This window comes from Calonectris borealis, chromosome 1, assembly GCF_964195595.1.
Source record: "Calonectris borealis chromosome 1, bCalBor7.hap1.2, whole genome shotgun sequence".
Taxonomy (NCBI): Eukaryota; Metazoa; Chordata; class Aves; order Procellariiformes; family Procellariidae; genus Calonectris; species Calonectris borealis.
In genome coordinates, this window is record NC_134312.1 from 101816102 (window position 1) to 101843568 (window position 27467).

Here is a 27467-nt window from a genome sequence, read left to right on the forward strand (position 1 = left end):
TGCCTATAAATTATGTATGCTTATGCTAATGAAATGTGCGTTATTCATAGAACTCCTGATGCATAACCTTCTGCAGAAATCCATATATAAATTAAAGAACATGATCAGCAAAACCATCTTGACAACATTACAAATGACCTACTGAGAATTAAAACTTTATTTTTAAAGGTGAAGTTAAATTTCTTATAAATAAAAGGAATTGGTAGATGCATTAATAAAAGTAGGTAGGAGGTACCATAATTTGGTTTTAGACTAACAAATAGATTCATATCTCATGTATTAATAGCTTTAGACTGTGCCAATAGAAAGAGATCTGAGGTAGCTAGAGTCCTATTTTTTCTAGATTGATAGAGCTGTAGATAAAATTGAGGACTCCCTCAGTACATGCAAGCTTGTTTCTTAAACAAAGATTCTCAAATTTTCACTTGTCTAAGAAATATGGCAACAAACAGTTGGCTTCTGGGACTAGCATCAGTGAGATGAAAGAATAGGAGCTTCTTCACTAATTCTTAAACCGACAGTTACAGGACTCAGATGCATTACGGTTACATTAGATATCTTAACAAATTTCCATTAGATCTTCACAGAGATGCTAATCTTTGAAAAAGTGTACTCATTCCAAGGCCATCAACATTAAATTCCCAACAAAGGCAGTCTTGAAGTGGTATCAGCTGATTCATCGCTGAGAAAAACAATAATGTCATTAAAAAAACCACTGTAATCAGTCTTTTTCTCCTGGGCTGTGGTGTTCAGAACTAAAACTGTGAGAGCAGAAAGATGCCCAACTCACTCTTTGGCTTCCACAAGAAGCCTGTATGCCTTGCACAATTAAGGCACCAAAGCAAACATTTTCAAGGTGCCTAACAAAGAAAGGCTTTGCTACGTAGGACAAGTCAGGAAACTGGTTCCAAGTTGGTAGGAATATATCAAATGTTTCCAGAGAGAGAGCAGAGCTGCAAAGCTTTTAGACAGATTGTGCTATGCCTGTTAAATATCTCTCATGAACCATGGATTTGGGGAGGCATCTGACTACCTGTTACTACCTGTTACTTTGCTGGGAAGAGGGGAGGAAAAAAACAACGTAGTCTTTGAAGGGAAGAAAAACAAAAAAGGAATGAAGTAAAATTCTACATCGGGAAATCTGCGGAATCATCCCTTTTTCCTTCTGTGGTGTGTGAGCTGTTTTCTAATATAGCAAACCCAGTCTGAACAAACATCCCATTTCCAAATGTAGAGATTGAATAAAAGAATTTGTGGTAGTGACAACAGTGCCAATAATACTGTTTTTCAGTCAATTACCTGATATACTTGCTCATGTCCTGTGTAAATAGGAAGACAAGGTAACTTCAAAACCTCTCCCCTATCCATTCTATACTTCCCAAAAGAATATACGTGAAAGGTTTACCTAGTGATACCCTGGCAGGAACGGCTCTTCTGTCAATCCAGAATGAAACCCAAGACAGCATCACCATCAGCATGGCTGGGAAATAGGATTGTAGCACAAAAAAGAAAATATGTCTCCGGAGTGCAAAGTTTATAAAAAGTCGATTGTACCAACCTATTTAAAAACGAGAAACAGGTTGGGGGAGAAGAGAGCTGTGTTATTTGTGAGCTCTGTTCACTGCCCCCCCCTTCTTCCAGTAGGAATGGTGTATCCACATCAGTAACAGTAAATGCCTAAGAAATATTGCCACCACCTTGGTTTTATATAGTGCTTTACAAACTGTCCATTATACCTCACCAAAATACTGCTGTCTTGTGAGTGAAGAATCACAACTGCATAAATGAAATACTATAATGTAATTGAGGTTAGGAAATTGAAAAACAGTAAATAGAGTTCAAGTGAAACTGCCGGGAGAACACAGACAGAATGTAATTGTCCATCCCAGCTAGGACAGCGAAGCCAACAGCCTGCCTCCCGCAAAAAGCAGCCTACCTTCTCTCACGCTACGAACACCCAGCAACAAGCAGCACTTCTTTTCCTGCGGCCGGAGCGGTTTGGCTGCCCAGCGCTGACTTGAGGGGAAAGGGTGCCATCTAGTGAGTTGTGGGGCGTGCTCTGCCTGGGCAGCAAAGCCTGTGTGCTACGCCTCCCGCGATGGGAGAGAAAGCGGTTTATAGTGAGGTGAGAAGACAGAAGTGGCTGGCTGCGCAGCATCTGCCTGTCCAGTAGAAACAGAGCCATCGATAAGCCTGTGTTGGAGCCGTCACGCCATCACAAAGAGCCACTTTATAAAAAAGAATATCTCAACAGTAACCCTATCTAATATTAAACATGCTCTATGTGTTTGCAGTTGTGGAGAAGGTTTTTGGGTTTAAAAATTATTGTCTCAAAAATGGATTGAAATCGTTGTTCCTTTGGAGGCCAGGGAACTCCAAAAGCTTAAATGTTATGCACGTGTAGTTCACTGAGATTCACAGAACCTAAAATGCATAAGGCTGCTTTGTGAGCAGGATTTTTGTCCATTTTTTGCCTGAGACTCTTTAGGGGGAGATGGCTCCCATTAGAGTTGTGCTTATTGTTCCCCACTATTACTTACTTCGGAGGACGGGGTCTGCGTGTAATCATTTTCTTCCCACAAAAAGCAAAATAAAAGAACAAGAGAAAGTGGATCCTCCTGACTGAAACAAAACCTCAAAGCCAAAGAACAGTGTATGTCTACAAAGACCAGTGTTCTAATTAACAGATATGGTACACACATTATTCAGGTACTTCCCAGTGGTCCCTGCAACTTAAAGAAAAGTCTTTCACCTTTACCCTGCTGAGTAAGCTCATCACCAAATCATCTGCATGTAAGTGTTAAGCAGTTACGCTTTGCAAAGTCAAAGGTGCTGTGAAGGTGCTGCAAAGGCCTGGGTATACAGGGGTGGTATGAGGTTGCACTGTTGTGCACAAGGCCATATTTGCTTGCATAAGTGTTTAGTGTTTGATGCGAATAGCAAGGCAGAAAGAAGTCAGCTGAGTTCCCGGAACCCAATTTCAACACACAGTGATAGCAGTTTGGTGGAAAACATCCCAGTCTCCTTCTTGCAACAAGGACAAAATCGACGTAGCTTTCAGCAAGGCACAGTTATGATACTAAGGTATCACTCGCCCTCTTCTCACGTGACAGTGGCTCTTGAAAGCTGGAACTTCGTTCTTAGCTCATACACAAGCAAAAGATAAGGATGAAGAACCTGATCGAGCTGTGAATTCCTCACTGCTTAGGCTGCATCATAATTTAAACTGGAATTTCTGCATTCAATATCAGCCACCGCAAACTTGAATGGCTCTTTTTTAAATGCAAAAAGAACCTATCCTGTAAATGAAATACAGTAAATAAATCTATTTGCAGCTTTCCTGTATGTCTTAAAGGCTTTTTTCCAAAGTGGTATGCATTTCATCATACTATACGGATGTCCTAGTTTCAGCTGGGATAGAATTAACTTTCTTCCTAGTAGCTGGTATAGTGCTGTGTTTTGGATTTAGCATGAGAATAATGTGATAACACACTGGTGTTTTAGTTGCTAAGTAGTGCTTACTCTAGTCAAGGATTTTTCAGCTTCCCATGCTCTGCCAGCAAGGAGGTGCACAAGAAGCTGGGAGGGAGCATAGCCAGGACAGCTGACCCAAACTGGCCAACAGGGTATTCCATACCATATGACGTCATGCTCAGTATGGTGAGTTCAGTGTTATGCACTTCATCATATTACATGGAATAAGTTCTATTTTATTAATCTGCCTTGATATAAAGGGCATATCCACACGGAAATGAATTGACTCAGACTGGAAAGTACAGTACCAAGCGTGCTGTTTTAGCTGGTTAAAAACGTATGGTTAGACTACTTACATAGAGAAGTATTTCAAAATTTATAATTGCATGTGCAAATACAAAGAAAATAAAACCCACCTTGCATGAAATCAAGACTAACTCCTAAAGCCTAACTCCTAAAGACTAACTCCTAAAGCCTTGTGCAGTTTGCCAGAAAGTATAAATCAAGATCTATAGGGAGAAATAAAAACTTGTCTGGGGCAGATATCTGTATTTAAACAATGTAGCACTGACATAAAGGGATTTTTTTCTGCAACTTTATGTATAAACATAGAACATTAAACAAACCATGAATTATACCTCAATAGGTTATAAATGCTCTCATTCAGAAATCTTATAGTGAATAGACTTTTACTGATTTTCTACAGCTCCAAAGATGAGGAGATTTTAGACAATAAAACACACTGGGGTTCCTCTTGTTTGCTTTCTAGTACTTGACCTTTTAGGGTTTGCATTTTCAAGCTTTTCTATATAACCAGGACCCAAAGATTCCTGTAAACCCAATACTCCAGTGGCTTTCAGAGAAGCACCACAATTTTGCAAGAGCTTACAACAGCATACATTTGGTGGTTGTGCATTTTTTTCAGGTTCTTTTTGTCAGATGTTAAGTTACAAGTATTATTATGGCCTCTTCTTCTAATATCAAGAAAGTGTTACATTGGTAATGTAAAGAGAACCGAGGATCTAGGCCGACAGACCAGTGTGATTGACAGACCTCATTTTAACTGAGATCTCTCAGCAGTAACAGTCATTTATTAGCAACAAATTTAAATGTGAAAGACATTCTGCATGATTGTGTCCTGTGCTTCTCTCTTTTAATGACAGGGGCTTACTATACCAGTACTGCTGTAAAAAGCTAGTCCACTGGAAGCACTGAATTCTTCAATGAAAAACTGGGAGAGGGAGATGTGCTCATCTGTGCTCAGGGACTTGTTTCCGTGTTTCCAGTATAACATCAGATCATCTTCATTGTATGCATCTACAAGAAAGTAAAAACTAAATCACCTCTTCTGCTGAAATAATGTTTCTGTTTTCTTTTCTTAGGGATAGGAGACCACTCAAAACAATTTGGGAAAGCCCCCAAAAAGCATTTTTTTCACATCAATTTGCCAGTCAGTTGACATGGAGAAGATTGCAAAGACCATATTCCATCTTGTTCCAAGTGGAGCCCAGTCCTGTGCCCTGCCAGCAGCTTACCTGACAGCTGGAGGACATGGGCGTGCTCAGGGTCACAAAGCACGTAGAATCGGAGCTCTTGAGCTGCCACACAGAGCACTGAGCCTGAGCACTGGGGATCTGTTCTCTTTTCCAAGACTAAACGACAAACCAGCATGCCAGTTTTACTCATAATCCAAATAAGAATAAATTTTGAGATATCAAAAGCCTCTGCAAAACAGAATTACCTTTTGTTGTCCAGCTCTACAGCTTACTAGAGACAACCGAGTCAGGGGTGAGAAAGCAGACATTTTTCAGTAACTCAAGCACTCACTTTCATTTTTCCATTACGTCAAATATTGACATCTTATTTTACTTTTAACTTGCACTTTTTTCTCAGAAAAAAAAACATGATTTTTGACAGAGGAAACATTTTTAGATTTAGGTCTTGGCCTTTGACCCAGTCAAAACAGAGCAGGGTGCATCACGGTTTTTCTATCTTCCCAAAGCTCACTGAGTTCTGGAAAGATCCCAAACTGGCCATAGTTTAATATATATGGGTTGAAGGGTGCAGGTCACACATCAAAATAAGTGAAAAAGACATTATGAACAAGATGGAGTGCTGGTAAGAATGCACATGTGAAGAACAGGTATGAATTAAACTTACAGCTTTCCAGTTCTAAAGAACAGTTCTGAGTGTCCAGAGGAAACCTACTGAAATCCATGAAACACATAGCAGAAACTGTTATTCTGCAGAGAGGAACAGAAAATCAGAAATTAAATGAAAAATTTCATACTTTCTTAGGGTAGTGCAGACATCTTCATGAGATCCCCAACCAATCGGCTGTTTAGAATCCTAATGATCAGGTTTTTCTACTTTTTTTAGACGCCTCTAAAATTGCTTCAACATAGTGAGATAAAACTAAATCAGTGAGAGAACCATATTTTTTAAACATAAATAGTCTTTCTTATTAAGTACATTACCTTCAATTTTTAAAACCTTTACTGCCCTGATCCTTCATTAGCCTTTCACACGTTTTGCTTTGAAGGGTTACCCTTATGAAGATTAACAAGGAAAGTTCACATTCCTTGACTGGATTTCTCATATTCTGAAGTAGATAATATTTTAGATTAGAGCAAATATTATTCCAACTGCTATTTTCCCGGCTAGAATGGTTATAATTTTTAATTGCATAAAAAGATAAGCTGCAATTTCTGGAAGCCTACTCTCCTCTTCAACACCACAGAAATGCCTTATACTCTAAAAAGCTTAAGGAAATCTAGGCAAAGACATTATTTTGCACCTGCTTTTTCACAAACATTTAGAAAATAAATGTGCCTTGACGTTTTAACTAATAAACAAAAAAGAGGCTAGAGGCAGCAATTTAAATATGGTAAATAATGCCAAATTTCCCTTTCTTGTCACAGCTTGCATGTCATTTGATGTTTTAGTTTGATTTTTCGGTTTTCCCCAAACTGAATCCTACAGGGATTTAAGTGATAAGGGATATACTGGGTATATAAGTGATCTTTGAAAACTTGTGATGGGTAATCACACTGTAGCTGAATTTTTACAAGTGTAAGATTGTAAGAGCGGTACATCTTTAAAACCACGCATAAGACTTCCAACTATGGATGTTGTTTCTGTCTTTTAGCTATTGACCAAAGAACCAGGGGAACAACAAGAAAATGTTGATTGAAAAAAAAGAAAGACTATTTTAGCAACAAATCTGGATTTTTGTTCTGCTTTGCTTCAATAAAATCCTGGATGCTAGACACTGAAGAAATACTGTGGAATATGCAGATTTCTTGCACATAAGTATTTGGAAAATAATCTACCCACTGCATGTAAAACTGGCAGTACAAAAAGGGTGTTTTAATGAGCATCTGATTCTTTAGGAACATACACATTAACACCACTCAGGCTAGAAACACACTGTTTCACCTTAATCATTTTAAAACCTTGGTTCACCAGCCTTTAGGTCACCCCTTTCCCTACCTCTCAGTTTGATAAGAACTGATAAAGAAGGAAAGGAAGAGGACAGGTCACCTGCCCTTCCTGCTTACATCTAGGAAGAAATCCACAGGTTTGGCAGGAACTTTGGGGCTTTGCTATTCACTGGCACAGGAAGGTGAGGCTGAGTGCAAGCTCACCTGTCAGAGCAAGGAGGAGTCACCCAGTACACACCATCTGGTAATGCAGGGTTAGGGAAAGATAACTGTGGGAGCAGAGAGGACGAGGGCAAGGAAGAAAAGTAGAGCACCAGCTTGCAAATGTGATGGAGGACACAGGGCAAGGGCTCCCATCACGGAGGGGATTCCAAGCAATGAGCAAACACAGCAAATTGATTCACCCTGTGTCTGTCCCTATCTCGTTTTTTCCTTTCTCTCCATTTCTGTCCTTCGCATCAGATGCTCCCTTTGGTTTGTAACTATTTGTGCACAATTTCTTACTGTTAATCTTGATGACACTTTACCCCTCTAGCAAGCTGACAGAATGTGTTTGCCCGTCTTGTGCCTCTGCCACTCTTCCTTCCCCCAGCTGAATGTATGTCATACCCCTCACATTGAAAGCCACTGCTGTAAGCCTCAGTTTAGTAGTGTAGTTCCTCTGATCCCTCCCTCTCTCTCATGAAGCATGGAAGTGAATATAGCAATAAAATGCGTACTTCACCTCATTGTTTCTTACTGGTCAGTGTGATTCTTGGACATACGCTATTTTAAAGTGGCATACAGCTGTTTTTGTGAGTGTTTCTGCATGTCTTCATGAGAGGGTAGATAAATTCATTACTTGTTGGAACAATTATTACACAGCCAAAATCTCAAATGCTTGCATAAATCTTCAAATTTAGATTAGATTAGATGAATTATCACAGATTAGATGAAATATCACCTCTGTGCACAGGCCTAATTAGTTACAAACTGGAGAACTGTGATTTCTGCAACGCATAGGCCTCAGGGCTTTTACCCTAGAGGGGAAATTCCTCCATTAAAACTCTTTCTGCCACATCATCCAAATCTACTTCCTAAAGAAAAGCAGTAACATGTAGATAGAAGGGAGACACATTTAATGACCTTGCTGTTCCAGTCCTGGAATTGCTGTTTCACTTTCCAGTTCCTTTTAGTCATACAACATGCCTGTCTAACATTGCTGGTATCAGCACCAATGCTGATGCACTCCGTGTCTAACTGGACCCCTGATTAATATCAATGGCATGTTTACAGGTATCCCAGGGTGAAGATAGCTGAGACAGTTTTAAAGACTCAAGGGGAAAAAAACCCACATTTGTTCTTTGCTAATAATTTTGGGCTTTACTGTACTCAACAGCAAAACTACTGCAATATTGCTAAAATCACCGGCAATGAATTAACACTTGGTAAACTTCAGTGCTATTTACAAGAGATGAAAAATCTGCCATTATCCTGTGACAGGGAACAATATGTGAATGACAGAAAAATGTTACCTGTATGTTATCAATCCTAAATTTATTTTCCCACTGATACACTGGTCACCAGTTCCCATTATCTGATGCCAGGGGATTAATGCCAGTCCAATATCAGAATCTTAACTGCAAGTATTTCCAGTAATTTCTCACTGTACAGACTATTGGTCCACAATTACAGTCTTGTATTTTCTATAAAAGGGTCTTGTTCTTACCGTAAACTGAAGAGTACATTGCCATCAGGGTATACTCGGAGCATGACGTTTTCCACAGTTGTATCGTGGATGAAAGATCTTTTGGAGTGTACAAAAAATACATCAGGTACCCAGATCTTTTTTATCAGTCTTCCATCAAAAGTCATACTTTTGTTTTTGTTACTACGAAATGAAAGTCTTTCATCCTTCCAGTAATGTCTGAGATACAAAGTCATTGTGAAGTCCTTTGTTTAATCAAAAATAAAAGAAGACAATGCTTGTTTTATTCACATACAATAGAAAATAGTACAAAGTAATCAACTCATGCAAAGGATCAATTTCTTCTCTGGACATCATCTGGAGGATCCTCAATGAGAGGAATCAAATGCCACTCAGTGAGTTTAAATATAGATTGGAACTACCTCTGAGACACTGGCTGTTTGCCTTGTCACTGCTGTCTGAGTCTGAGGTTCATACTTCACTTATACTTAGATAAAACTTCTACAGATTTCAGTGGTCTGCTGGATTGGGCGATCAGTGAAGTGAAAAAGAAACTTTAAAACCAACCAAAGGCAAATGGAAAGATGTTTCCTTTGGAAATCTTCACAAGCTTTTCCCAGAATGGACTGTGCTTCCTTTACAAAGGGATTAATTTGAGTTCTTCATGAGCATTAGATCAATTTGTAAAATCCATTAATTTGTACATTTTGTACAAATATTGCACAGGGTTTTTAGATTAGTACGTTTATGAATTAAATGCATCATAAAGAAACAATATGGTGAATTTCATAAGAATAAACAATTAAATTTTACAAGAATTACAATTTTTTTAAATGTGAAAGATTGTTACATATGTTTTATCATCCTATTTAGAGAAATAACATGACTGCAAATATACATGTGAAAAGAGATGGAGAGGATGCTGCAAATCCAGTCTGAGCTTCTGCACAGCCTGGCTGCTCTGTGCTCACCTATATAATGTTTGCATTATTAGGCAGACATCATTTATCTCAGTAGAACAATTACTTCTGATAAGAACACTGGGAAGATACTTAGGTCTTCCCCTGTAATATGATTTTATGATTTGGGTAGGTTTGCAAAGGAATGCAGGGGTTCATACTGACAGATCCCATTGCAAACTCAACACCTACGACTAGAGCTACACTCACTGCGAAAAGATACTGTAAATGAGATCTCTTTGCAAAGTTAACGTGCCCTGCTATTCTAGGACGGAGCAACTTGGCACTAGTGTCTGGGTGGCATTGTTAGTGACAATTTCGGCTGAGGAATGAACAGCCTGCATTCCAGTGCTACAGGTCCTTGATTGCCGTCAGGGGGTCTCCTTCCTAGGACCATTCCTGGAACTGATTTTTCTATTCCCATTTGTTATGAACACAGCTTCACCCAGGCCAGAAATGATGGGAATATTCAGATCTGCATAAGCAAAGGAAGCAAAGGACATGAAGCCTCATCATCTAATGTGCAGAGCACTAAGAGCTCATGCGGAAGCCCATGGGGCTTACTGAATGGTTGGCATTTTCGAATCAGAGCACTATCCACTCTGATCTGTTCCTCTTGCCCAGGCAGAAATTCAACATGTGCTTTTATATAACACTTACTAGTTTAAATGAGAATGACTTGCATGCTTCAAGGCAAGGTTGTGCTCTTTAAGGGTTTGCTTTCTTTAACTGTATTATTCTATATCATCCGGCTGGATGTTTCTGAGACCCTGAATTTTGGCTGAAATTCTGTATTCCAGTTCTACTAACCAACTTACCATGTCAACTTCAGATATGCTGTCAATGCTTTCTACCTGCACATCAATGCCCACAGGTATTGGCGACCCTTCAATGTAACAGAATGAAAGAGTGATGAGGAGCGTAAATCCATATTTTTAAAGGGAAGGCTGTGTATTAGCAACATACAGAGAGCACTCCATCCCAGTATTTACTATGATCTGTCCACCTTAGTACACTGAATGAGGAAGTCCATGGCAACAAAGTAAAACTCGATGCTAAACAGTTGTAAAGGTAAGTACAAAATCTTCAGCGATCTTTTTGCAGCCAGACTAGTTGTTATTGCCATTGCAGTCTGGACAGCAGTGACAGCTTCTTTGAGGCGCCAAAGCTAATGAACTGCTTGGAGTGCTATTTAGAACTGTCATAGGGAAAAGCTGAGTAAATATATCAAACGCATCAAAGATTGCAAAGCTTACTTACCAGTTCCAATGCTTATTCCCACACTTATAAACAAAGTATCTATCACACTTCCTAATTATCTTTAGTTACTTAACTATTTAAAGTTTAGCATAGATATTTGTGAGAAAGGATTGCTTGCTCACTACCTCATAAGGGAAAAGATGTACACGTACTAATCATGTTCTGTGATGGAGTGTTGTGTATTACTTAGTACATAATTTATTATCAAGTACAATACATACCAAACTGCACTAGATGACGTTATTCTATATACTACCCCACTATTTCATGCCACTGAAAAAGGCTGTGAGTATATAACACAATGGGATCTGAATGAACAAGTTACAAAACCATATTTGCATTTTTACAATAAAGTAAAAGACTAAAAATCAATTAAAAATTACAGCAAAATATAAAATTATTTCCAGTCTTTTCAGTGTACAATATCTAGAATGAGGGATCTAGTTCTATACGGGTTATGTACTTGTATAATTTTCAGCAAGCAAGTCATTCCATTAAAGCAATTGACTAATCACTGCCTTACAGAGGAGGGAGAGATATGTGCATATATGTGTATACACTCCCCCCCAAGAACATTATGCATTTGGCATGAAAATCGATAGCAATTATTGTACATGGGATTCCAATTAAATTTGTTAAAAATAGTCAGTCAAAATGTTTTTAAAGTACAAATTTAAAACAACCCGGTACAAAACATGAGTATAAGGAAGTCTGAACAGTAGGAGATAGCAACAGCTTTTTTAACTTGTCTTTTTCTTGTCTTTTCCTTTTATCAGTGTCAATCCAGCATAGTCCAGAAATATCACTCTCCTGATAACCAGCCACAATACTGTGTCTCTTTTTGGAATTATCCTTAAAATAGCAGCCCTCGAGGATTACACAGCTGCCTCCAGTTCTTACCAGCAGAGATCTTGAACTATTTTTGAGGTATTTTAAAATCTGGCTCTGTAATCTCTTGATTTGACTTACATTTTTTAAAGGAGGGTCTGACCCTGCACAGAACAGATGAAGATGCATTGTGCATGTGAAAGCAAGGTAAAATGTGTTCAGAGTTAGCAGGGCACACAGGAGCATGTTTCAGCACTCACAAGAGCTGTACTGTCTGGCTCAGAAATCACATCTCCCTCTGAGAGGAATGCATCGCTCAGTCTGTTGGCCAAAGCTCAAAACAAAATTCAGGACTCCAGACAGCAAAGTTCAGTCAATTAGCTTATTAGTAAAACACTAGACAGCACTTGGGAAGATGCTGCTTCTTTTGGAGAATAGAGGAGACATCTGCCCTTGAGGTTGACGTACAAGAGTATCAATGTATATATCCAGCCACGCTTCTTCACACAAACGAATAAAAATTTTTATGCCTCTCCTAAACCAGTTTTGACCACTTCTTGTCTTTGTTTTGACCACACCACAGAGGTAGTTCACTTTATGCTAAATACCGACTTGTACCAAGTGCTGGTACAAAAATGCCTGCTTGTAATCTGAGTGGAGTCATCCTGTCAGTATTCCACTGAAATCTAAACTATCTTGTAAACTAAAGACAGGTTTTGCCTAAGTTGAAGTCAATGTGGAATTTATACATGATATGAACATCATTCACAAGTGGCATTCACACATCATTTAAATGCAAACACCGCAGAAAGGTGAGGTGGTGTCTATCAAGCTCCTCATTTGCATGATGAAACAGGACAAGCCTACATTGCAGAGCTGGCACCTGAGCTAGCTGTGCACAAGGCGTGCACAAGGGTGGCTCAGGGAGCGGGCTAGCTGTAGAAGGACAATGCTACAGCCTAGGAACATGATCAGTACTAAAGCTGACAACTATGCCAACAGCAGTGAAGATAGAAATCTAGCCTCATCGCCCTTGGCTCCCTTTAAAGTCCATGCAGTGTAACAGGCACATTCTAGATTTCTAATTGGGGTGAGGTGGCTTGTGCCTTGGAAATGCCTGTTGGTTACCAAGGTTGCTTAGAGTGACTGCAAATAGGCAGATGGACTGTGTATTATCTAACCTTACCCACCACCAAGCTTCAATTTCTCTGTATTGTAGGTGGGTCCAAACTGTTACCCTGGACTATGGCAGAGGTGCATGGTAGGATATACTGGAAGTGCTCATATCTGAGCATATATTTGATCTTAACTGGTATTACTAAAACTTTGTGGAATGATTTGCATGACTAGCATGTTAAAAACAGAGGGTTTAGTCCTATGTATGTAGAATTATGGGGAAGGAAGAGGAGGAGAGGGGAGCAGCTCTCTACATAAAACAGCAGCGCTACCAGTTTCTGGGTCAAGGACAAGTTTAAAGCAAAAAAAGTTAAATGTCAACCATCAACATTCTTCAAACAGGCAAGAAGCTACCCACAAATCATATTACGGAATAGAACGACTGGCTTTCTAAGTACACATATATCATGTGTACTGAGGAAAAGGTTTTTCTTAGTGACAGCTGCTCAAAGTGTGATGATGGCCATCCTAATACTTTCTTGGGATTTGCAAAAATTACAGACAATTTCCTACCCCAATAAGCACTACTCCATTGCGGGCACAATTTCATTCAATAATTCACCTCATCTGGGCAGATATAAGGGAACTGATCACAGAACTAAAAATTAGTGGCAGCTTATGATTACGCTGGTTACATGCACACAAACTGAAGTGCCAGTTATACATAAATATACACAGAGGCCCTTGATTCTTTGAACGGACAGCTTGCACTAAGTTGGGAACCGTTATAAAACCCAGTCAGACGGGACACTGAATAGCATAAAAGAGATCAAAAGCTATGGCCAGGAGAAACATAGTGGATGGTTCTAAAGTGAATTAAATAAAAAGAGAACAGGTACAATGAAATTTGTTTCTGATTAGGTCTGTGAAACAGACTCCTTAAAAAGAGATTCCTGTTTCTACCTGGTGAAAGGCCAAAGATCATACTCATGCTGCTTAATGAGAAAATACTGTTCAGTCTAGCATTCACCACAGACAATTATTACATCCCCTGACCCCAGCCCTGACCTATTATTGACATATCATAGCAGCTGCGAATATTTTCTTCCTATTCTGACGCTACTTTGGCAACAAATGTAAGTAGATGATAAAGACACTAAACGTTGCACATATATGCAGCCCCAGTCACTTCAGTGTGCTGTTCACTTTTCTAATCTGAAGCATTCTTATATTTTTGTCACTAACACCACCACCCCCGTAAGATACATATCGGCCTTACTCTCTCTAGGCCTTCTGAGCTTTGTAGTTCTCTGGGAACATTTCCTTCTGTGATTAAAAACCAACTCCACTAGAAATAGTAGTAATTAACTATTGGGAACAGGTTGCTGAGAACAGTAATTTCTTCATCACTTGGATTTGTTTTACCATGATTGGATGTTTTTAAAAAATAGCATTTCAATAAGCATTGGAAAGGATCCTAAACCAGACAGAATAGTGAAGTGATTTGTCTACCCCTATGTCTGCACCACAGCTTTCTCCCTAGTATATTGAGAATTTCAATCTCTGGCTGACCATCAGGCAACAACATCAAATTCACTTTGAAAAAAGTAACCATAGCAAAGCTGTGTTTTTTATTTCCCAGTATGACAAAACTGGGGGTGGCAGAGAGGATTTTGTTATTAAATTGAGCAGCTTCAGTTGCTTCTGGAGCGTTGCTACAAATCATTATTTTAGAGGGATTAGTGATTTTCACAATGGAGGCTCCACAGATTTTCAAGATAATTACTCCTCAGCAGAAGAAATAGAATTGTTTTCAGGTGGGTGTGTCTTCACACAAGCCATTTCCAGTCTTTTATTTTAAAGGTTTAAACATAGCAAAAGGATGTTTGCATGGAATTTTTTTAATAGATAGTACGGCAGGCAAATTCTATAATACCCTTTTTAGAAGGGATATTACATAAAAAGGATATCCTTTTAGCATTTTAGGGTCAATTTCTACAGTAATAATGACTAGTTTAGGGAATTCTATAGTATTTTTGTAATAGTCAGACCTTTCAACATGCAGCGGATTGCATCTGAAATTCCATAAGATAAATGTTGAAATTAGAAAAACCAGCCACTGTATCCCAGTTGGCTTTGTAACAGTGTATGCTGGAAAAAAGCTAGGTCAACAGAAAGCTCCCAGTAGGAGACAGAGACCAGGGAAGGATTAAGGTCTATAGGAGTACTTTCTTCTAAAAAAGGCTTGTGGGCCTGTAGAGGAAGAAAACCAGATAGAAATGTAAACAAGCCCCAGGGAAGTGAAGCTATGTGGATGTATTTACTCTCCTCTGGCAATGAATGAAACAGGAGAATAAATGGCAATGGTATTTTCTTCTTGTTACTGTTTTGTTTCTTTCTTATTTATGTGAGAAATGGAGGTAGACTGGTATTAGCAGTAGCCAACTCTTGCAATAGAAGAATTAGCAATGTAAGAGAAAAAAATCCAGGAGAAGGAGCCTATTAGAGATCCTGCAAATTACCAAAATATTTCCCTCCTCTTCCGGACCCCAGCTATTCCTTCCAGTAACACATGAGAAAAAGTCATTCCACTTTCATCAGAGTGAGTCTTCTCCACCACAGTGAGAAGATATTTCTCACCTTTCAGGGAGGGCTGTGGTGCAGAAAAGACAACTTGGTGGCAAAGAGCTGTTACAATTGCAGCATTTTTTGAACATTCATTGGGCCCTATTTTCTTTCCTTTTTCCCCCCTTTTACCTTCAGATGAATTTAAATGTTACTAATTTAGCTTGAGGAGGGAGGAAGCATAAGGGGGACTGAGCTAGTGGGATCTCTGATCCTCTGAAAATTTGGAATTAAGATTGTGCTTAATTGCAGATGGGATGCAAACTGTCTAGAAAGACTGTTACCTCTTGACCAGCTAAACGCTACGAAACTCTTTTCCATCATTTCTAGTACTTGCTAATTTTATTATCCTCTATATTGGTTGACAAAGCAGAGATAACCAATTTTAAAAGTTCTTTAACTAACACACTCTTAGCATAGGAGATGACAGGTCCTTAAGACAATGTAAAAGAAAAATAAAGTTGTCATACTTCAACATATATACACACAGTGAGAATTTCCATGTACACAGTGACAATGATCACGTGGTTCCTTAATCTTTAGATTGAAAAATAGTTCAGAGAGTGCATTCAGAGAGGAAGGGTTTTACTGTCAGGAAAACCAACCCACAGAAGAATAAAAGAATTACCTCCTCTATATGCCAGTCTAAGATTTTTTTTAATGGCAACGTTAATTTTTAGTAAGTGGAGACAGAACTTAGGAAACCAAGAGCTCACACCAATGTCTTCCGCCAGTATTTTGAAATACGATAGTTCAGAAAATAATAAATAGGTTATAGATAAATAGATGTATAGTAGAAAAGAAAGTAACTTTAAAGGATTTCTAAGGATTCACTCTAACACGTCTCTCAACGTACACAGTTTTGGCTGCTAAGGCAGCCTGCACTGTGGCCCTCAGATCTGACCTGCTAGAAGTCTCTGTTCATTGTCCGATATTGGCCTGTGCTCACCCTTTCTCACTGAGTTTAAAACATGGGGATGATCATTCCAAGAAGTGCTGGCAACATAATTTAATTTCTTACTTTTTCTCCAGTCCAAACTTAATCTGTCTTCTCACAGATTATCAGTTTAGTGGGCTACTGAAAAATCTGTTTAAGTACTTTAGGCCATAGTAGAACAAAGATATATAAGTCATGAAAAGATCTGACTCTGAGTCTACTGACAGTCTTTTGTTTCCTTTGGTAGGACCTATGCAGACAGCCAGCCTTACCAAACTGGCAAGAACTATTATACCGTTGCAGGACCCCTAACATACCCATCTGCTGGCCTTTATCATTGCTTCTGGAAGCAGCAAGGACTAAACATAATTCCTACAATGTTCACTGATGCAGTTGGTAAAGCTGTTTGAGCAAAGGAAACATCCGTGCTCCTAGTCCAATGTCTAGTGGAATTACTCAAATCACTATGTTGGTCCACATCTGTCTGCATCAGCCGGGATCCATCTATTGGAGACTTCCAAACAAAAGAGGACCATGACATTACATAGAAGGCAACAAAAAACTCAAAAAATAACCCAAAAAAAACCAACAAAAAAAAAAAAAACCAGGAAAGGGGGAAAAAACCCAACCCCCACCCCCCAAACAACTACCCAACAGCCGGGAGTAAGTGCAATGTAACAATATAAGTTTAGTTTTTTAAAGAACTTTGGATGCACTGCATTATTGGTTTGTTTCACTCAACCTCACTGTGTAATGAACTGCAAAAAAAGTAGCATTTCTACAGCAAAAATGTAGAAACAGCTTGCTAGCAGCTTCCTGGTTTTGCTTCATCTTGACACAGCATCCTTCTCAGACTTTGAGCCCTAATCTGTTAATAAATGGACAATGTCAGGACTAAATTTTAAAATCAACAGTCAGAGAGTCAAATCCTGATTGTGCAGCTGGAATGGCATCTCAATCAACAGAATAATGCCAAAATACACACACATAAATAAGAGCAGAGTTGTGTCCATTTGGTCAAAAAAAGGATCTCTTACCTCCACAGAGCAATGATATAGTTTCATGAGAAAGCAAACAGTCATGTGAGCAAAGTCACAATTATTTCCAGTGACACTGCAGCCAGTAGCATCAGTATCCAACAGTTCTACATTCATTTTCCCCAGGTTTTTTCCTGTGCATGTTTGCTCAGTTTACAAATCAAATTCAGCATGTGTTGTCTCTGTTTTTCCCTTGTTACTTTATTATAAATACTAAAAACTCTAGATCCTGTAGTTTCCTCATTTACTTTGCATGTGTGGGGCTAAATGAAATCAAACAAGCCAGATTTAGATTTAGGAGGGATCTCCAGCGGGTTCAAAATAGCATGAATTTTGCAGCTGCTTTTTCTCCCAAATGGTGCAAAGGATGATTGACCTTCTTAGGGAAAGGGGCACAGTGGAGCTAGATTAACAAAATCTGTCATTCCAACTCCCTTACATGCCTAGAAAATCACAGTGGGGTATAGGAGAGGGCAAAAAATTGTCCCTCTTCTAAAGGTAAAGAATAATTTTAAAATATTTGGTTTTCGCACAGCTGATTTGACCCGGTTCTTTTTTCTCCCATCAGTATTGTGAATTGATGCATTGTGCTGAGCTGAATAAATCATGCACTGTGGCATGTGACAGATACAAGCCTTTCATGAATCACAGTACGGAAATGCTTCATTAGATTTGATAAAAACAAACCCAAAATTTCACCTGCTTTAAATACATAAAGCCACAGTGTTGTAAGTCTTCATGCAGTTCAGGGCTATGTTGTGACTGCTGTGGCAATGACTGTAGCAATGGTATCTCTAATTTCATCTTCTCCTCTAGTTAAGTTTCCTTCTGCTGCACACTTAATCATCAGTGTTCTTCAGAGAAACCCATACTCTGTCCCTGCTGTCATACAATAATTCTGGGTATGTTATTCAGATTCATGTTTCAGTTGGTGAGTTTTGTCCTCTGATGAGGTCACACGTGTACTAACTCTGCTGCTGCCTTACTAACCTGCCTGTTGTGAAAAACAAACCATTCTTTACTACTGTAACATCACTGAAATCAGTGGTAATATAGGAATAATGGAGTATAAATTTAGGATCAACATCCATTTTGCTGAGACTTTTTTCACTGCGTGCTGTAAAAATGTTAATGGATCTATGTTTTAGTCTTAGAGAGATTCACACATAAGTATTCTACGTATTAAGAGAGTTCTGAAAATTTGGAAGTCTGTGAACTATTGGATGTGACTGAAAAAAGTGCCTCCCATGCCACTATGGCATGTGGATGATAGAAGAGAAGCAAAGCTGATGCGCTCTTCTGCTGAAAACTATTTCTGAAAGACAGGAGTACAGCTGAAATCATACCCATGGCAATGTGATTACTGAGAGGCCTGTGCAATGAAGTCAGTGGAAAAACTACAGCTGGCTTCAATAGGAATTGAATGGGCTCTATGATTAGTCATCTAAAATAAAAGGACAAGGGGAAAAAGCCTGGTACAGATTTGCTGGGTGTAAAAAAAACCTCACTGCCTGTGGAAAATTACAACTGCCAGATCACAGAGTATATTCTGAAAGCTGCTTTTATGTACATCATAAGTATTGCTTTCTGGGATGCTCCAGTGATAAAGTACATCCCAAACTGTTGTTTGCTTTCATGGAAATGCCACTTCCTTTCTGAGATGCACTCTCAAAAATTTAAATTCCCTGTGTGGCAAAGCAGGTGGTAACGAGAAGATGTCCAGACTAACAAATATTAGACTAGACAGGTATTAGGCAAGAGGTATCCTAACTTTTGTTATCAAGAAACAGATGTATCTCAACTGTTGTTCAAAATCAGGCAAGATTTTTGCTCTCTGACAAGACAGAATTTCTAGGGTAACAAGAAACGCTTTCACGTTCTCCCAGTGCATCCAGAGAGGCTTTTCTTACCCCAGTCTCCCTCCTGGCATGCTTGCCAGGCCCCAGATCCCAGCAGCTGGTGTCAACAAGAATTCAGCTAGCCTCTGAGATTTATGTTTGTTTACACAGATGATTATTGGTCCTCATATGTTTTATTTTGGCTTCATAATCCAGAACAGTTCAGTCTATTTTCATGAATCATGAACACGGAACTGGTGACGCAAAGGCTCAGACAAAGCTTGTTAGTGGGGCAGCTTTCTCATTTTACCTTGCATGAAGGAGAGTCAAAATTGAATCCAAACTGTGAACAACCCATTGAATACTCCTTTTATCCACAGGCAATTTAGTTAAATGAAGAAATAATCATCATAGTGCCCAAAAACACAGAAACGACATGGTAATAAACTGAAGGCCTGTGGGTAGTTTTTTAATTTTGTACAGAGCAAACAGATTTAGGAATTGATGGTTCATTTCAATCTTTCAAAACAAATTTGATGACTAAGTAATTTGCTAATTGCTACTAGGCTATGCAGTTTACAGGGATACTTTAATCACTGTTCTCAAAGAATCCTATTCTAATAATATTTTTTAAAATTAGTGCTGAAAAGGAAACAATTTGAACAGATTCTCCTATTGATATGCTAAACACAAAAAAGTCCCTTGCCTTAAGTATTTCTGGATTTCTTCTTTCTTTATTTCCTGGAGCACAACAAAAGAGGTGAGCTGCAATTAAATCTGTCATTCAATTTTAAGTGACACTGCTGGACAGAGTTTAAGTAAACCTCCAGAGAGAGAGAATAAACTATTAACCAGCACAGTACAGGCACATGCTGCTTACCTCCAAATCCAGGTCTCAGTGCAAAGTCATGGTCCTCTATGCGAAGAAGCTGCTCAGGCCGTACTTTGGTGCTGTCAAGTTTCCTCATTTTAATTTCTCGTTTGCTATGTTTAAAAAAAATACGTAACAAACTTAACTTTTTTTTCTGCGTGACATAGAGTCCTACTTAAATGAAGCAGGGACCAAGAATCCTGGTGGAATCTGGTATGATAAGGGAAACAACTATGCTAATACAATTGGAGAAAGATATCTTGGAAAAGGTAGGGAAATCAGGTATGAGGGTGCCCAAGTCCATGAGGAACACCAATTATATATAAAAAGTCCCAGGAAGAACATCTAGCTCTTCTTCCATTCCCCTCAGAGATTGTGTCTATCATTATTTAAGAGATTATAGGTGTTTGAAAAATTATTATTCACATAACCACTTTCAACTCAGACTTGGAAATAACACCATGTATCCATGGTTTTAAACCACTTCATACATTATGCATATTACAGAGACAATTATACTTTTTATTATAAATATTTTTTTTCCCTAGAGCTCAAATGCGTCAATAATTTTTCAGAAGGACTGAGAAACTGATGGTCCTGGATCCAGGGACTTGTTTTTTGAGATCCTCTTAAACATCATTCAGATGTGGCCAAGTTACTCGTTAGCTCATCCCCTTATTTGCTGCTCAGACATGCAGCATTCCTTTGCATCAAGAGCCCTATCTCTGCATTTTTCCCCATGCCACACATATCGGAGCCTCTGCGTAGCAGCAAGGCAACACAGATGAACCTGTGCTCTAAGCAGGACACCATGAATTCTGTACTTCTTTCTGGTGACCGCTGCTAACTTTCTTCCCTTCAGAGAACATTCTGCACACCATCCCAAACTCCACCGGGAAATTCACGTGCCTAGGAATGGACTCGAGCTCTCCAGATGGAAATCTCATGTACTGGGCCTGCATTTAAAATGAACAGCAGATGCCCATCACAATGCAGACTCCTCTTCAATTTTTCCTATAAACAGAAACCATGGGACAGGCAGCAGAGGGGTCTGGTTCACACCCATATCACAAAGGTGTTGGGTTAAAACACAGACAAGATCTACAGGCAGATCTGGCAGCTCAGGGACGCAGCCTTTAGAAAGAATCTGATACATTATTTGGTTCTGCTATAAGGATGTCCTGGTTCCAGCTGGGACAGGGTTAACTTTCTTCCCAGTAGCTTGGGGGGTGTGCTGTGTTTTGGGTTCGGTGTGAAAGGAACGTTGATGGCCCATTGATGCTTTGGCTGTTGCTGGGTGATGCTTGCACCGGGAGGGGGGAGCACAGCCGGGGTGGTGGACCGAGCTGGCCAATGGGGTATTCTATACCATGTGACATCATGCTCAGTATAAAAACCAGGTGTGGGGGGAGGCTCGCTCCCCGTTCGTGACACGCGGTCGGCGGTCGGTGAGCGGTTGTGTTGTGCATTGCCTGCTTTGTGTATTCTGTTATTGTTGTTGTTCTCATTGTTATTATTACTGTTCTACTTAGTTTTATTTCAATTATTAAACTGTTTTTATCTCAACCCGGGAGCTTTCCTACTTGTGCCCTCCCGATTCTCTCCCCCATCCCACCGGGAGGGGGGTGATCGAGCGGCTGCGTGGCGTTTATTTTTGCTGGCTGGGGTTAAACCACGACAGTCCTTTTTGGCGCCCAACGTGGGGCATGAAGGGTTGAGATAACGACAGATTATTTAGAGCATATTAAGGAATTTATATCTGGTAACATATTAATTTGTTCTGCACCATGCTCTTGTTTTTACTGTACCTGTTAAAAATTGGAGTTGGGTTTTGTAGTCTGTTGTGCTCTGCCGTGATTAATGATGTTTTGCCTGGGAGATTTGTTACTAAAACGCTGGCATTGGGGGTTATTTGGTATTTGGGATTCGTAATGAAGCCGTTTCTGCATTTCGGGTACCACCTCATGGAGACCATTAGCAATTATACCTTTTCCTCTGAGAGATTTTTTATGGAGGAAATAGAGAATGGCACCCTCGCTACCTTCCTCTATGATGTCATCTCCTTTGTTAAAATAACTTGCCAGTACCTTGAACATCCCTGGGTAGTTAAGATACATCTATTGGTACTCCTTGGGAATATTGTTGCGGTTTTATCCAAGGTTAGTAAGCAATTTAAGAACGTCATCCAGAGATCTGCCCCAAGGCTGGATAGTTATGAGTGGCAGGGCGAGTGGGATAGCATGGGCAAATGCCTAGGGCGATGGGCACCCCCAGTGTTCTGGAACTTTACCCCTGAACAAGTGCAGAACCCTGAAAAATTAGTAGAATATTTGGAAGAAGTATGCTGTCACCCTGGCCATTCCAGGGAGACGCAAATCACTACAATGTGCTGGGGCCTGGCCCACGCCTACCGAGCCCTGTTTAACACCACTCAGAACCCCCAAGGGGAAGGAAACCTCTCTGCAGCTGATGACAAAGCAACAGGCCCTGTGGCTACTCCACCCCCCACGGCAAGCACAGCGGCTCCCTCACCCCCCACGGCAGGCACGGCAGCTACTCCGCCCCCTGCGACAGAGAACCAACCCATGCCGGTATCAGTCGCCCCTATACAAAAAAGAAAATGCACAAGAAAATCAGCTCGTCTAGTAAGGGATGAAGATGAACCAGGGCCATCACGAGAACAGGAGGAGGAGGAGGCAGAACCCGTAAATGAGATGGTGACCACCCGATCCCTATCTCTGGGTGAGCTGCGAGATATGCGAAAAGACTTCAGCCGTCGTCCAGGCGAGCACATTGTCACCTGGCTGCTCCGATGCTGGGATAACGGGGCCAGTAGCCTGGAATTAGAGGGTAGGGAAGCCAAGCAGCTGGGATCCCTTTCTAGGGAAGGGGGCATTGACAAAGCAATTGGACAAGGGGCACAAGTCCTCAGCCTCTGGAGGCGACTCCTGTCAGGTGTGAAGGAAAGGTATCCCTTCAAGGAAGATGTTATATTCCACCCAGGCAAGTGGACCACCATGGAGAGAGGTATCCAGTACCTGAGAGAATTAGCCGTGCTGGAAGTGATTTATGATGACCTGAACAACGAGCAGTTATCCAAAGACCCAGATGAGGTCAAATGCACCCGACACATGTGGCGGAAGTTTGTACGGAGCGCACCAGCGTCACATGCAAACTCATTGGCAGTAATGACCTGGAGAGATGGAGAGGAACAAACAGTGGATGAACTGGCTGGCCAATTCCGGCAATATGAAGAAAGTCTCTCTTCCTCCCTACGGGCCTGTGTCTCTGCTGTGGAGAAACTGTCTCAGGAGGTCCAGCAACTCAAAGAGGATATGTCCTGCTCCCCACCTGCACAGGCCAGCGTATCAACCATTAGGAGCAAGCGTCCCTCTGCTCAAGAGAGGAGACATCGTGGGTACACACCCCGGGGCACCCTGTGGTTTTACCTGCGTGACCTTGGAGAGGACATGAGGAAGTGGGATGGAAAACCTACCTCAGTCCTACAGGCACGGGTACACGAGTTGCAAGGGAAAACAACCACAAAAGGGGGTTCTTCCAGGAAAACTGCTGCTCCAGTCTCCAGTGAGTTCCCCAGACAGAGTAGAAGGGCTGATTCCACTTCCAACCTTAATAAAGGGGCTTCTGACTCATACTTACAAGAAGTGGATAGCGAATATGATGACCAGGACTAGAGGGGCCCTGCCTCCAGCCAGGTGGAGGAAAGGGACAACCGGGTTTACTGGACTGTGTGGATTCGATGGCCTGGCACATCAGATCCACAAGAATATAAGGCTCTCGTAGACACCGGTGCGCAGTGTACCCTGATGCCATCAGGCTATAAAGGGGCAGAACCCATTTGTATTTCTGGAGTGACAGGGGGATCCCAAGAGTTAACTGTGTTGGAGGCCGAAGTAAGTCTAACCGGGAATGAGTGGCAGAAGCACCCCATTGTGACTGGCCCAGAGGCTCCGTGCATCCTTGGCATAGACTACCTCAGGAGAGGGTATTTCAAGGACCCAAAAGGGTACCGGTGGGGTTTTGGTATAGCTGCCCTGGAGACGGAGGAAATTAAACAGCTGTCCACCTTGCCCGGTCTCTCGGAGGATCCTTCTGTTGTGGGGTTGTTGAAGGTCCAAGAACAACAGGTACCAATCGCTACCACAACAGTGCACCGGCGGCAATACCGCACCAACCGAGACTCCCTGATCCCCATCCATGAGCTGATTCGTCGACTGGAGAGCCAAGGAGTGATCAGTAAGACTCACTCATCCTTCAACAGTCCCATATGGCCAGTGCGAAAGTCCAATGGAGAGTGGAGGCTAACAGTAGACTACCGTGGCCTGAACGAAGTGACGCCGCCACTGAGTGCTGCCGTGCCGGACATGCTGGAACTTCAATACGAACTGGAGTCAAAGGCAGCCAAGTGGTACGCCACCATTGATGTCGCTAATGCCTTCTTCTCCATCCCTTTGGCGGCAGAGTGCAGGCCACAGTTTGCTTTCACTTGGAGGGGCGTCCAGTACACCTGGAACCAACTGCCCCAGGGGTGGAAACACAGCCCTACCATTTGCCATGGACTGATCCACACCGCACTGGAACAGGGTGAAGCTCCGGAACACCTGCAATACATTGATGACATCATCGTGTGGGGCAACACAGCAGAGGAAGTTTTTGAGAAAGGGGAGAGAATAGTCCAAATCCTTCTGAAGGCCGGCTTTGCAATAAAACAAAGTAAGGTCAAGGGACCTGCACAGGAGATCCAGTTTTTAGGAATAAAATGGCAAGATGGACGTCGTCAGATCCCAACGGATGTGATCAATAAAATAACAACCATGTCTCCACCAACTAACAAAAAGGAAACACAAGCTTTCTTAGGCGTTGTGGGCTTTTGGAGAATGCATATTCCAAATTACAGTCAGATCGTAAGCCCTCTCTATCACATGACCAGGAAGAAGAACGACTTCAGATGGGGCCCTGAGCAACAACAAGCATTTGAACAAATTAAACAGGAGATAGTTCAGGCAGTAGCCCTTGGGCCAGTCCACACAGGACAAGATGTGAAGAATGTGCTCTACACCGCAGCCGGGGAGAATGGCCCTACCTGGAGCCTCTGGCAGAAAGCACCAGGGGAGACTCGAGGTCGACCCTTAGGGTTCTGGAGTCGGGGATACAGAGGATCCGAGGCCCGCTACACTCCAACTGAGAAAGAGATATTGGCAGCATATGAAGGGGTTCGAGCTGCTTCGGAAGTGGTTGGCACTGAAGCACAGCTCCTCCTGGCACCCCGACTGCCGGTGCTGGGCTGGATGTTCAAAGGGAGGGTCCCCTCTACACATCATGCAACTGATGCTACGTGGAGTAAGTGGGTCACGCTGATCACACAACGGGCCCGAATAGGAAACCCCAGCCGCCCAGGAATCTTGGAGGTGATCACGAACTGGCCAGAAGGCAAAGATTTTGGAATATCCACAGAGGAGGAGGTGACGCATGCTGAAGAGGCCCCACCATATAACAAACTACCAGAAAACGAGAAGCAATATGCCCTGTTCACGGATGGGTCCTGTCGCCTTGTGGGAAAACATCAGAGATGGAAGGCTGCGGTATGGAGTCCTATACGCCAAGTTGCAGAAACTGCTGAAGGAGAAGGTGAATCGAGTCAGTTTGCAGAGGTGAAAGCCATCCAGCTGGCCTTGAACATTGCCAAACGAGAAAAATGGCCAGTGCTTTATCTCTATACTGACTCATGGATGGTGGCAAATGCCCTGTGGGGGTGGTTGCAGCAGTGGAAGCAGAACAACTGGCAGCGCAGAGGTAAACCCATCTGAGCTGCCGCACTGTGGCAAGATATTGCTGCCCGGGTAGAGAACCTGACTGTAAAAGTACGTCACGTAGATGCTCACGTACCCAAGAGTCGGGCCAGTGAAGAGCACCAAAACAACCAGCAGGTGGATCAGGCTGCCAAGATTGAAGTAGCTCAGGTAGATCTGGACTGGCAACATAAAGGTGAATTATTTATAGCTCGGTGGGCCCATGACACTTCAGGCCACCAAGGGAGAGATGCAACATATAGATGGGCTCGTGATCGAGGGGTGGACTTGGCCATGGACACTATTGCACAGGTTATCCACGAATGTGAAACATGCGCTGCAATCAAGCAAGCCAAGCGAGTAAAGCCTCTTTGGTATGGAGAACGATGGTAGAAATATAAATATGGGGAGGCTTGGCAGATTGATTATATCACGCTCCCACAAACCCGACAGGGCAAGCGCTATGTGCTCACCATGGTAGAAGTAACTACAGGATGGCTGGAAACATATCCTGTGCCCCATGCCACTGCCCGGAACACCATCCTGGGCCTTGAAAAGCAAGTCCTGTGGCGACATGGCACCCCAGAAAGAATTGAGTCAGACAACGGGACTCACTTCCGAAACGCCCTCATAGACACCTGGGCCAAAGAGCATGGCATTGAGTGGGTCTATCACATCCCCTACCATGCACCAGCCTCTGGAAAAATTGAACGATACAACGGGCTGTTAAAGACAACACTGAGGGCAATGGGTGGTGGGACATTCAAGCATTGGGACACACATTTAGCAAAGGCCACCTGGTTAGTCAACACTAGGGGATCTGTCAATCAAGCTGGCCCTGCCCAATCCAAACCCTTACGTGCTGTAGAGGGGGATAAAGTCCCTGTCGTGCATATGAGAAATATGCTGGGGAAGACAGTCTGGGTTACTCCTGCTTCTGGCAAGGGAAAACCCATCCGTGGGGTTGCTTTTGCTCAGGGACCTGGATGCACTTGGTGGGTGATGAGAAAGGATGGGGAAGTCCGGTGTGTACCTCATGGGGATTTAATTTTGGGTGAAAATAGCCAATGAACTGAATTGTACGATGTTAGTTATTACACAGTACTGTATGTCATCACTTCTATGGTTACCATATGCCATATTAACAGTATTACAGTAAGAATCACCCAGATTAATGTAGGATGAACTCCGATGAAACTGAGCAAGGTGCAACAATGAACCGGACGAGCGCCCAGAACTGGCCTCCGCATGCAAGAGCCCAACACCACACACCATCTCTCCTGCCCTGCAAGACCGTTATAACAGGTGGAACCCGAAGTCATGGACTAAATGAACTCAACGGACGTTTTAGAGGGATGGCTCATGGACTAAGGGAATGATATCTCTGTGTGTGTATATATCAAAAGGCAGGAAAAAGTAGCGGTGACTAATTGGAATGTATGGGAAAATGTGAGACCTGGGCATGATGTAGATGGTATAGAATAAGGGGTGGATATTGTCCTGGTTCCAGCTGGGACAGGGTTAACTTTCTTCCCAGTAGCCTGGGGGGTGTGCTGTGTTTTGGGTTCGGTGTGAAAGGAAC

At 41.7% G+C, this 27467-nt stretch overlaps 1 protein-coding gene across 1 annotated transcript in view; it reads right to left on the minus strand.

Annotated features, from left to right (window-relative positions):
• Window positions 1-27467, minus strand: part of GABRR3 (gamma-aminobutyric acid type A receptor subunit rho3) — a 36739-nt gene that overhangs the window by 2586 nt on the left and 6686 nt on the right. The window contains exons 2-7 of the mRNA XM_075172523.1: window positions 20085-20188; window positions 10382-10449; window positions 8626-8849; window positions 5635-5717; window positions 4651-4791; window positions 1406-1558 (exon numbers count right to left, since the gene is read on the minus strand). Of these exons, the coding sequence (XP_075028624.1) occupies window positions 1406-1558; window positions 4651-4791; window positions 5635-5717; window positions 8626-8849; window positions 10382-10449; window positions 20085-20188 (773 nt within the window). The remainder of the gene's footprint in view (window positions 1-1405; window positions 1559-4650; window positions 4792-5634; window positions 5718-8625; window positions 8850-10381; window positions 10450-20084; window positions 20189-27467) is intronic.